This window comes from Haliaeetus leucocephalus, unplaced genomic scaffold (assembly GCF_000737465.1).
Source record: "Haliaeetus leucocephalus isolate CR32 unplaced genomic scaffold, Haliaeetus_leucocephalus-4.0 Scaffold656, whole genome shotgun sequence".
NCBI classification, from domain to species: Eukaryota; Metazoa; Chordata; class Aves; order Accipitriformes; family Accipitridae; genus Haliaeetus; species Haliaeetus leucocephalus.
In genome coordinates, this window is record NW_010973092.1 from 17,127,263 (window position 1) to 17,139,962 (window position 12,700).

Sequence of the window (12,700 nt, forward strand, 5' to 3'; positions counted from 1 at the left end):
TTACATGATTAGATCAGTTATCTCATTTCCCAGTGACCATCTGACACCAGTACAGTTGAAATCTTGTTTTCTGCTACAGCCTTGTAGTGATGGCAACATTCCCAGTATCAGAGAGAGCCTAAAAACATGTCTAGTGGTATTTAAAATGTTGGCCTATCCGAGGGGATTTGCATCTGCATGCACTCAATGTCTATTGTATTAAAGCCGTGAATCATGGCTTCTATTGCAGGGCCAGAATGGAATTCCCTTCCCATATCAATAAATAACTTGGCTTCCTATTTTTTTCCCTATCTTTGTCATCTTTTCCTCCCTCTGCAGAGTTGCAGACCAACTAGAGCTGAAGGCAGGACAGACAGATCAAGTGGTGTCCTTGCTACTATGATATTCTTCACTGGTGTGTCCTACTCATGTGCCCAGGGCACAAACCTGACAAGTGGATGGTCAGCTCAGGAACAAGCCTGAACCCTGCCATTAATATTCCCTGCTTCTGTAAGCAGAGCGGAGGACTGGTGCATGAGCCTGACTCATTCTGCACGTGGCATTATACTGCACCATTATGTGCTAAATGTATGGTACATCACAGGTCAGGAGATCAAACTGCTCAAGGGATCAGCAACAGCACAGGACCAGAGGTGGTTGTTTTCAGTAAGACCCAGCAGTAACCACACACCACTGCAAAAGCTGCTGAGGGCTCTCAGCCCATTTCTGAATGGTTTGGTGTAACTGAAGTATGAAAGAAAAAGCAATACTTGGACAAATGTATGTTCAAGGCTTGGCAGGCTCCTTCACCTCTCATGCCTGGCCTGTTAGAAAGCAAAATGGGACAGAAGTAAAGAAATTCTGGATTTTTGTGTAGAATTCTATGAAGAGTGGGAAGAATAATGCAACAAACAGTAGTAGAAAATACTTACAAGTAGTTATTTACGCTCCCCTCAAGGGTTAATGGCCTCACTGTGAAGAACACTTTTCTAGCAAGCAACCAAGAAAAAGTGTCTTATTTACTCAAATTATTTGGGTGGCAGGTATGAAAATGCTTCCAGCAAGAGTAAAACCATTCAGGATCACAGCTGTCTCTATCCCTTCATACATCTAGCAACATAAGGTAATTTGAGTTACAAGCCTTTGCCTCGTAACACGATGTAGCTACTGGATTAGCTGAATGATGGATTAACTAGGAATGAAAGTTGGAAAGAACATCAGAGACTATTTATGTACTGGTACACACCTCCTTATCCAGCCCCTGTGTACCATTTCAGGAACTGTCCTAATCATTTAATAGTTTCATCTTCCTGAAGAGTTGGAAACATTTCTGTCTGGAGATTTTTCACCCAAAAGAAAGGCTTGAGTTGTACAGATTGACTGTCTAGCACAGATTGAGCTGCCCTTGAGATAGCCAGCATCTCTAAAATTTTGGTTCACTTCCTTTTAACTATCCTGAAATGCTCTGTGTATTAGACTATTCTGACATGCCGGTTGCGTCGCAGGACACAATCTGACCCCACCTGCAAGTTACCAGGTAGACCAAAAAGTGCTACCGTCTCTCCCCTGTGACATGCTGGGTGTGCTGGGCCAGGGCGTCCCTTGCCAAAATCCCAGCCCTCCCTCCCAAGAGGGAATCAGTGAGCACCCAGGATTGCATTGCGGCTGTGAAAACAGCGTAAGGGGAAAGTGCAGAACGCAGCTCACATTGCACTGAACTCTCTTAATTTGTCTTCCTCACTTCTTTGATTCAAAGATCTTTTCTTGACAAGCTTTCCATAGAGCTTGACTTTTCAGTTGACTGTCTCTATTTGCTAAATTGCTCTGAAATTCCCTCTTCAGACAAGTGATGAACACTGCTACTATGCACCTCTCAAAACACCCCACCCCCCAAATCTCCAGATGTTTTACTGCCATTTAAAACACAAGGCTTTATTTTGCCCCTGTGAAACAGTCAGTGTCATTCCCAATATGCAAATGCAAACACAGACTTCACAAAATCTAACATGAGCCGCGCAAGGCTCGCCTCTGTAGCCAACAGAAGAATGCGAGCGAGAGCCATCCAGTTCAGCTGTTTGCTGCTGCTGCCCAGGTAAGGAAGTGTGGGGAGAGGAGCCCCACTGTGGTCAAGGCTGGCCTTTGCCAGTGCACCCCAAGACTGCCAGCCATCCTGGAAGACAACAGCTAAAGTGGGAATACAATGGAAAACTCCTGATCTGCAGCTTTATGCTCTAGCCACAAGTTTATCTTTCCCTTCTCGGTAGTTAGAATGGAGACTGGATTTTAAACACTGAGCCAGCGTGGGCTGAGGAGAGCTGAGTTACATCTGTTAAGGCTCCTGTTATGCTGCTTGAATTGATGGATGCCCTAAGGAACACATAAGGAAACTGTCCTTAGTTTCTGAATGCAGGATAAGATACTTTGCAGTAACTCTTCCAGAAGTACTCCTTTTGCCATGCTCTATTCCAGAATAATTTTTCTGCTCTAAAAATCCAGTATTTTCAAGGAAAATACAGAAAGCTAGAAAAGTATGGTCTGAAGTATATATAGTCTTGCACTATTTGCATTAATTTTGATGATTTTTACCCCAAACTCATTGCCAGTTCAACCCTAGTCAAGCCAATGGATGGATCCGCCCAGTGTGTAGAGACCAACATGCACACACACTCACCTGGTTCCTTTGTCAAGGGGAACACATTTGGACTCATGTTGGCATGGATTTAGATCAGGAACACAGTGGTTAATCACCTCATCACACAGTTCACCTGAGGCAAAAGAAAAGCGATAAAGCTGTAACACAACTTGGACAATCCTGAAGCAGCTCCAACCATGATGTTCAGGGATGGCAAATCTCCCTAAATGGAGACAGCTCGGTAGTTCAGCAGGAAGCGACAGTATTGCTTGTGAGGGCACATGAGACTTCATTAGATCGGGCTCCTTTGACCTACAGTGACTGAACTGTTTCTATCATATGAATTTGAAAGGCTGGTATAAAAAGTACTGACATATAAACTCCACTTGGAGACAGACTAAGGATCAAATGGGCAGTTCCTGACCCAGAACCTCTTATATCAAAGCAAGAAAGTGACACAAAAGTAAAGTCGCTCATTAGACCGTAACATTTTCACACTGAAATATATTTTAGCTGCAGTTAATACTCTGCCAAAGAAGCTGATTGGACGTCATTCTGGAAAAGAACAACAACCCACAAACCCTCCCCCCCAAACCTCTGCGACTCTCAATAATAGGAACCAGCTTTACGACTGCATGCAATTATAAAACATTCACTATTTATAAGAAAAGTACTAGCTCTATTGTGCTCACAGGAGATGATGTCTTTTCAGAAAAAAATCCATCACATGTAAGCTCAGCTCAGCTGTTTCTAGGTATGGTGTGTTACATGCCATGCACTTCCCTGGATTTGTATAAATTTTAATAATTAATAGTTCTAGAATGTTCAAACCCAGATAGTTTATTTAAATACCACCCTTCTCTGAGTCCTAAATTATTAGGTCACACTTCAGTACCCCAGGATTTGAGATCCAGCCAAAGACCACAGAAATCTTTCCCTTCCCAAGAAACCAACAGAAACCTACCCTGAACCTCCCAAACCCTTGCAGGAAAAGCAAAGGTCAGGTACTCTCAACACAGAAACCCCCAAAAGCTGCAGTCCCAAAGTCCCTTATGCAGCTATATCAGAAGACCACATCTGCAGGGTTTCAAGGTTTTGCATACTTTGTGGGCCTATACACGATACGTGCCATCACATGAACAACAAGCCATGTGGATAGTGTGGGGAAAAAGGATAATGTGGAAGGCACTGGTGGGCTGGCAATGTTTTAGCAGTATTTTCATGAAGCTGCAGCTCCACCTGCCTCAGCAGAAACTCCATTTTCAAAAATCCTTACACTTCTGACTCTAGTGGCTACAGAGAAACACTTGCAAACACAAGCCGAGCAAATCACAAAGATCAAAATTCGGATGGAAAATGCAAATCAGAACCGTCCATCATTTATCAGTCTTGTGACCTGGCAGGGATGACTGAGTGCACAATTTTGAGGATGACTTTGGTGGTGACAAGCATGGTTTAAGCTGTTAACACCCCCAGCTCACTCCTTCAGGTTATTTCTCCCACATCTCCAGCCTCCCTACAGTACAAGCTGCATAGCTCTTTATTTGATTCTTCATATTGGAATGGAAGTATAATAAGTATTTGCAAAAATTAAGCAATTTTTATTTTCAAACATGGAATGTCTAATGTATCTACTTTTGAAAGTTGTCAAGCCTGAGAAAGTGGAGCAAGAATACAAGCCCTGGAGGCATGAGAGAGGGTACTATCAGCATACACCCTGCATTCATGTGCCATACATACCCTCATGACTTTTAGTGGGCTGGGTTTGGCAATACCGGAGAAGTCTGGTATGGCAATCTGTGGTGGACAGTTTATTGTTCATAGTATCAGTTAAAAGACAACCAATTCCATTTGGAGCCAAGGAATCCCAAGAAGCCACCACTATTAAATACTACCAAGTCTTTTTACAGCCCTGGACAAATCTTGGGCAAATGTAATGAATGTATCCAGCTCAGGAAGGGGGACTGCCAATGAAATTGAATGCTGCAAATCCATGGGAACCAGGGAAACCGATCATTCACTGGACTTGAGGTTTGCCATAGTACTTTGTTATTCCTCAAAAGCAACTAGAGACCTTCAAGTCTTACAAATATGAACACAGTTGTCATCAGGGACAGCTATTAACACATTTTTGAGGTGGCAGAACTGGAGATAGCTCTGCTTACTAAGCAATCCCTAAATCCACAGCCCACCAACCTTCCCAAATACTAACAAGCAAAGTGACTCCCTCGGCCTTTGGGCAGACATGAACATGAGCAGGTCAGAACTTGCTACGATGCCTGGACAGCTGCCAGTTCATCGTCTTGGTATTCCTCATGTCCCTTGTGTGCTACAAATCTTATGTGAAAATAGACATGAAAAAAAAGTAACTGGCTGGTGACATTAAAAGAACTCAATGATCTAAAGCTGGAAATATTTTTGGAAGACCATTTAATAACAGAATACATTGTGGATGGATGCCTTCAACTATAATTTCACTAAAAATGGTCAATACATACCTTTGAAGTTTCTATGCATTTTTTTGTTTGTTTGTTTTGAAGAAAAGGAAACAGGATTTTAAAAAATAAGAACAGTTTCATAAACTCTCAAAGGAAGTCATAATTATTCTTAAAGTATTCTTCTCAACAGCCTTGACAAGTGCTTAGAGATCCAGTAAAAATCTCCCCAAATGTCAAATATTATGACTCACTGTGTCATTCTGAAGGCACCACTATCAAAGTGTAGGAGAATTCTAGGCTAGGTACCAAACATAGGATCCAAAAAAATTTCTCATTTTTCATGCAAAACTTGGAACATTTAAGGATCCTTCCTGTTATTTTTCCCATCTATCACTCATTAGGGAGCTCACTGGGGAATGCCTTGCAACTAGAGCAGCCTCATCTCAGGAAGAAAATTCTTCTCGATACATTATTTCAGGCTCCACCAATGTTCGCTAGATGTTGCAGAAAGCATGCCAGGGAAATAAAACACTTTCTGAAAAGCAAACTCAAGGCACCAGCTACACAAAGACTTTCTCATATTTTATCCACTCAGAAAATATCTGGGCCAAAAAATCTGCCCTCAGACCTGAAAGTGCAATATTCATTGGCTGCTTTAATGTCAGTATCAGAGGAAAAATCTGATCCTCTTTTTTTTGGAGTGACACAGGGCTGCTTCTCTGTGCAGCAATTAAAGGTCTAGTCCAAATTTCTCATTGGATAGCTATGTGAACCTAAAAACAAACCGGACATTAATCTTAGGCCAACTTCTAGCAGCACCGATTCTCTTTGTGGAAGATATTTGATCATGCTAAAAAACCAGAAAACTTCAGTGTAATGCTTTCCCAAATGTAGAAAACAATCCAACCTCCCCATTTTCCTCTTTCTTATATATTCTCAAATCAGAGGTCCAATTGGGTACACAAGGGTTTCTGAAGTGCTTTTATATAAGACAGGAAAACAACAACTATTTTTTTTTTTCTAATCAGTTCAGCATTTTTTTTATCCCAAATAACAGTTTTTGTTTCATCAAGGCATACTTAACTGTCTTTCATCAAAGCCAAAGAGAATAGATCAATATACAATGTACCCCAATGAAGAACAGGTTAAGACTATGTCAGATTTACAAGAGAAAAACCACTTATGCCATCAGATTTTACTTTTCATAGTAGTCGGAGGTATTAGGTCACTAATGGTCTGCGGTCTGTGGAACTGTGGTATGATATGAAGAGGGTACCTTTATCAAGACAGGCACATCCTCAGCTGTGTGGGCACGGCATTTCAAACTTCTTAAGGCCGGTGGTAATGTGCTGGTAGCTAGTACTTGTTTAGGAGAAGGAAGCATTAGACAGATGAAGGAGGCAGTCTGATCTGCCACAAAACCCCGCAACTTTCAGATTAGAACCACGTTGTACTGACAGGTGGAACACTAACAGGTGGATCTGCCATTGCTGCTGTCTCATGCATTTAAAAAAAAAAAAGAGAGGGAAAAAAAATCCCAAAACAATAGAAAAGGTATTCTGCCCCTTTGAAACTGCTTCCCTTGTCCCCTTCACCAGCATTGGTTGTTATTTTTAAAAAAACCCAGCAAAACATTTTTTTTTGTCTCATGCAACATTTTCCCGGTCTTATTTTTTCAGCAAAATCATTAATTTCATGGGGCTTTCCACATGCACTTTTCACAGGGCTCACTGCTTATGAAGAGCTGCCAAGAAACATGCTTAGGCTTTTCTGTAGCCTTCCACACATCTCAGGGCGAAGCCAAAACAACAATAGAGCAATAAAGATGACTTTTACACACAGTTTAATAATAATCTTTCTTTTTTTCCGTTCTGTGCTGTCATGAGAGCTATTTATTTCATGCCACATTAGACTTTTAAAACCAGGATCCAAGTTACACTATTTCTCCTTAATCAGTAAAAGAGAAATTGGATGCAGTAATAGTATTTTACTTATTTATCTGTAAGTAAAACTCCAGTTCTGAAAAGACAATCTAGACCACCAATTTGCAACCAATGAGTTCAATAATTTTTCTTTTGTTTCATATGTCAGTTGGGTGATACTTTGTTCTCTCATTCAGAGTATTCATGTAATAATTGATAATGCAACATAGAAAATATTCTCATCCTTAATGTGAGAGAAACTTTTGTAGGGCCTGGAAGACTAAAAGCAAAAATGCTGTCAAGAATTTCACAATATTACTTGAGAAAAGGAAAGTGCTTACAGTGAAGAAAGGATGAAGAAAGCTTGGCCTTTATCCACAGAGAAAACTTTTACGGGCTGCACAGGGAGAAGATATATATTTGAGTGGTTAAATAGTATGTTGGGATTTTCTGAACTTTGCCAGGTAAGTCAGAATGGAACTCTTCTCTTTACTGCTAATAAAAAGTACCGTACTGCTTTTCTCATAAGAGATTACTCATTTTGTATCTAATAACTTGTATCGGAAGAAATGTTTTTTGTATTTTGTTTTCCCCTTCTCTCTCTTCAGTTATTAAAAAGAAGTCAGTGCCAATTGGAAAATTCAGGAGAACACAGAACCTAAAAATGGTTGGGTGGAACAGACATAGGATGTTCCTCCAAGAAAATAATTCCGTTTGGAATGTTGTTGATGTTTGATGAAAAAGAATTGAGGCTCATCTTAGAAAATATAAAAATGAATTTTTTTACTTCCAAACTGTTTCAACTTGCAAAGGAGAAAAGAGAAACTCGGTGAAAATCCTTCAGCAGCAAATGCAGTCAGCTCCCATGTTAGATACCAAAACATAAAAGAAATTACCTGGAATGCACTGTAGCATAATTCTCTTTCTGCACTATTAGTGAAGTTTGCTCTTGCTTGATGAACACTGCCCACAATACTTAGTAAGCAAAGAACTAGAAGTTACTTTATGCTTTTTGTTCTGTGTTAATGCTTTAAAACCTCATATCTGAGTTTTCACCTATCAGGTTTTGGCCTATTAAGTTCTTCAGAATTAAGGAGCAATTATCTCTAATCTTGAGGTTAAACAAAGGGATAACTGATTAAAAAACAAGATCTGGGTAGAGAAATAATGATCCTTTCACTATTTCTGAATCTTGAAGAAGGAATATGTTCCAGTTCTATGCACTGCTAAAGTACAAAAAGTCATATTCAATGTCACAAATGCCACAACAACACAGTATGTAAAACTTTAACTAAACCAGACGATTTCCAGTGTTCTTACCAGGTGGTAATCTGCATATAGCATTATGCCTCAGAACCACTGTGTCTGGAATAGATCCTAATTTTGCTGGATGCCCTACATTTTTGAGCCGTATTACTTCACATGGGTGTTTTCCAATTATGTGATTTATCTGCAGTCTATTAGGGATCAATTCAGTTATTCACACAATCTAGTGCATCCAGTCACATCTGAGATGCCATACATTTTCTGAGATGTCCTTTTCGAGCTGGCAGATAGGGCACCAGACACACTGTAGACTCATGCCAGTCTGATTGGGGGGATGGGGAATGGAGGTTGCAGTCCGTTCGTAACACTTTATCTCTGCCAATTCTTCCTCGTCACACCGTTCCCCTGCTCCAGCGTGGGCTCTCTCCCATGGGATATAGCCCTTCATGAACTTCTTCAATGCGGGTCCTTCCCACAGGCTGCAGTTCTTCAAGAACTGCTCCAGCGTGGGACACAGCTCCTGCCAGGAAACCTGCTCCTATATGTGCTCCTCTCCGTGGGCTGCAGCTCCTGCCAGGAGCCTGCTCTTTGTGTGGGCTCTCCATGGGCTGCAGCTTCTTTCAAGACGCATCCACCTGCTCCGGCATGGGGTCTCCCAAGGCTGCAGAGTGGACATCTGCTCTGACATGGTCCTTCATGGGCTGTAGGGGGACAAGCTGCTTCACTATGGTCTTCTCCATGGGCTGCAGGGGAATTTCTGCTCCAGTACCAGGAGTACCTCTTCCCCCTTCTTCTTCACTTCACTTGGCATTTGCATAATTGCTTCTCTCATACTTTTTCATCAGCATTGGTGATGGGCTCAGCTTTGGGCAGTGGCAGGTCTGACAGGGGAGCAGCTCTTGATCTCTTCTCACAGAAGCCACCCCTTCGGACCCCTCCTCCCCTGCTACCAAAACCTTGCCACATAAACCCAATATGGTCTTTGAACCAATAGGGGTCTTCTAAGAATACTTGCCATGCAGAAAGATTTCTTATTTCCTGCTGGCAGTTCTACCATGGCCATCACTGTGGTGTCGGAGTGCTGAATACACTGACTGTCCATAGGTGGACTCTGCTCCTCTCAGCTTTATTAACTGTGCAGTATGCACCACCCGCCAGTAAGCAGCTAAAAAAATGGGCTTGTGGTTAACTTCTAATCCTTTGATGTGTTTCTTCACAGATTGGATTTAATGAATCATGAATCCCCTTTGTGGATGATACTCACTCCACCCGTACTTTTAGACAGTAGTAGCTGAGATTACATTTTCTTAGAGATACACTGGGGTCCTGATGAACAAGCAGAAATTCTCCAGTATATCTGGTTCCCCAAATGTGACGCATTACATTTTACAAATGGGAATCTGACCATAAGAAATCCTGGAGCTGAGAGCTCCAACGTGACAGGACACCCATACTGAGACTAAAGACAGGCTGCAGAACTGCCAGTTACTGTGCTGTTTCCTTCTTCAGTCCCAGTACAATGAGATAAGAGTCCAATCTGATAGCAATGACATGGTTCTCTCTTAATAAAACAGGGCTGGTGGGCTTAGGCTCTTGAACAAAGCTAAAAACTTCCAGCTCTTCCAGCACTTCTCATTCGTAGTTATACAAGTGGGAAATGTGTTTGCTTTCTGTGCAAAAAATAAAAAGGCACCCACACTTCACATTTGCCAAGTAACTAAAACTGAGAAACTTCCATGTAAGGCAGAACTCCTTCAAATAAAAGGAAGAAACTACACCAAACTTTGACCACAATTTTCTCCATTTGCCTCAGGGAAATTATGCTAAAATTCCAGGGTTTTAAAAGAGGCTGATAGTTAAGTACTTGTTTAAGCCTTCAGTGTTTATTAGGCAGTCCAGATTCTCGTGGAACCACAAGGCTGAACCACGTTACCTAAAAACTTCCTGTTCCTATATCAAACACGTAGTTAAAAACTTGCAAGGGGGAAAAAACAACAACCTATAGTGCAATGATCCAATTCGACTTCATTCAGCTGTCACTGGTGCCCATGTCAGGGATTGTTGCAAATCAGCCTTGCAATGGTTAGTGACGGGAAACGGGCTGGAGAGCTCCAGTAAAGAGTGTCAGCCACAAGTCACCACACAACTTCTTTCTTCCAGAGTTGTTTGGCTTGACTAAGTGCTTGGCTTTGGCCATGCAACATTACCACAATCAGATATGCCAGAAAAAGGGACCATAATCACTAACAGTGAATAGGGTTCTGTCTAAAAGCAGCGTAACTGCAAAAATCTCAGATACCATCTACCACAGGACACCACAAGGTCCCCTAAGGTAAAATAGATCTTAGCCTTCTCTTCCAAACACATACAACCAGAAATAGTTTCTAGTTGGGTTTTTTTTTGTTTGAGAGAGATATTTTTTTTTTTTTGTCTGTGATACAAACTGCTCGCAGCTTTTTCCCAGGGAAACAAACTATTTTAAAACACTTGGTCCCCCTCTCTCCCCACCATGGGATGCCATGTATTTTAGAAAAGACCTATTTTCAGTAGTAGAAGCCACTAATTTTTTTTTTTTTTTAGGTTTCAGAACAAAGAGGTGCGGCTATTTGCTGAGGCTTTTTAGGATCCTTAGCAAAAACTGAAATATTTCCTGAATTTTTGGTGTGTAAGTGCTACAAATTTCTGCTTCTGGCTAAAATCAGATAGGAGGAAGGAAAAGTTACAGCAAACAAACAAAACAAAATGAACTAGCAAGTAAAGCATAAAACCATTCAAAGTACATAGTACATGTTTGGTACAGCGAATTTGGCCCTTTACGTATGTTTGGACACCTCTTCAAGTGAAAGCACAAAGAATAGTGAGACTGAGGAGAGGATCTCTTTTTGGAGGTATGAAATTCTACAGCTAATCTAGAACTATAAGCAAAACAGTGATGGCTCTCAAGAAAGTCTGTGACAACAGTGAATAGAAAAAAGGAATGGAAGGGAAAAATTGTATTCATTTTGTCCTACATTTCTAAACCACAAAGTCAGGAAGACAGCAGAATGTTTATATCGATAGCTGGAGATAGGTCATGTTAAAGCAAAAAAGACAAAAATTAGAAAACTACAAAAAGGAAAAGAACTGGGGTGATTGATCTAATTCATTACTTCCTCTTTCGATGTTCCTATATAAGTTTCTTTTTGAAGAGGAGGAAAGCCTACAAAACTGTAAGGAGGAGCTGTAATCCATCAAGGGATCCGACCAGGTTGTAAACCAGCCCACAGACTTCAGGCTTTAGAGCTCGCTGACTTGGGGTACATGATTATCCTGGAGAAAATATATGCTTATAATTTAGCTTCAGGATTAAAATAACCAGTTGGAGAGTGGAAAAATAAGACATCAGCTGACAATAAAAGCCATCAGGACTCTGCTACACAGCATGAGTATTGGTTTGGTTACGTACATACAGGCAACAAATATTGAAAATATTGACTTTAAGAATGGTGAGGAAACCTGGTGGTGCCGGTAAGGGCTTGAATCTTTTTTATGGCAATCAGCTCTTTGCCTACCCTCCCTCTCAGTTTTGTCTTCTTTAACTTATGTTTACCTATTCCATACAATCCATTTGTATTTGTATATTGTTTTAAAGTTATCATGTGGAAAGGAACTAGGAAGGATGTTATTGTGTGAGTGTGGGTTGTTTTTTGGTGTGTTGGGTTTTTTTTTCAAATGAAAGTGAAATGGGGCTGGAGTGTGGGAAATTCCTTCCCTCAGCAGTCACTTAACAAATTGGCTATTTTTCATCTATTTTGAGTGGGAGAAAAGACTGTCAAAAGAATTTTAAAGGAAAACACTGCAAAAAGTTATTAATTGAAGAAAGATCTTTGGCCTTCATTATTCCAACCAATGAAAGCAAAATTTATGCATCATTATTTGGGATATTGTTTCCTAAAAAGGCTATAACAAGTAAAACTAGACAGACAGAAGATAAAGTAGGAAAATACTAAGGTGTGGAAAAAACCAAACCCTAGATACTGTAACTCTGTCAATAGTCCACATTTCCAACACATGCATTTTTAATTTGCATTTCATTTAGGCACATAAGATTTACTATCATGATTTAACCATTAGTCAACTAAACCGAGGGGGATCCTAAATATTTCTTGCAGAACAACACACATCCACGTTCTTGGATCTTCTTCCTCCCTGTATTCAGGCTATGCTTTTATTACAATGTACATTTACTTCATAGAGCACTAGTGTGATGAGGGATTCAGACTACCTACTTCGTAGTGCTACCAGAGCCTGCCTGCCTCTACAGTCGAGAAAAGATGGAATCTGCAATAGTTGACCTGGGCATCTATAACCAACAGCCTGAATGTTACTCAAAACATCACAGATTATCAGTACAGAAACATCTAGTCTGATCTCCAGTGTAACATAGACCTCTGTCAAATTAATTTGTGTTTCAGCTACAGCAT

At 40.7% G+C, this 12,700-nt stretch overlaps 1 protein-coding gene across 4 annotated transcripts in view; it reads right to left on the minus strand.

Annotated features, from left to right (window-relative positions):
- Positions 1 to 12,700, minus strand: part of SLIT3 (slit homolog 3 (Drosophila)) — a 531,488-nt gene that overhangs the window by 37,047 nt on the left and 481,741 nt on the right. For all 4 annotated transcript variants that reach the window (XM_010579134.1, XM_010579133.1, XM_010579136.1 and 1 more), the window contains one exon: positions 2,651 to 2,744. In XM_010579134.1, the coding sequence (XP_010577436.1) occupies positions 2,651 to 2,744 (94 nt within the window). The remainder of the gene's footprint in view (positions 1 to 2,650; positions 2,745 to 12,700) is intronic.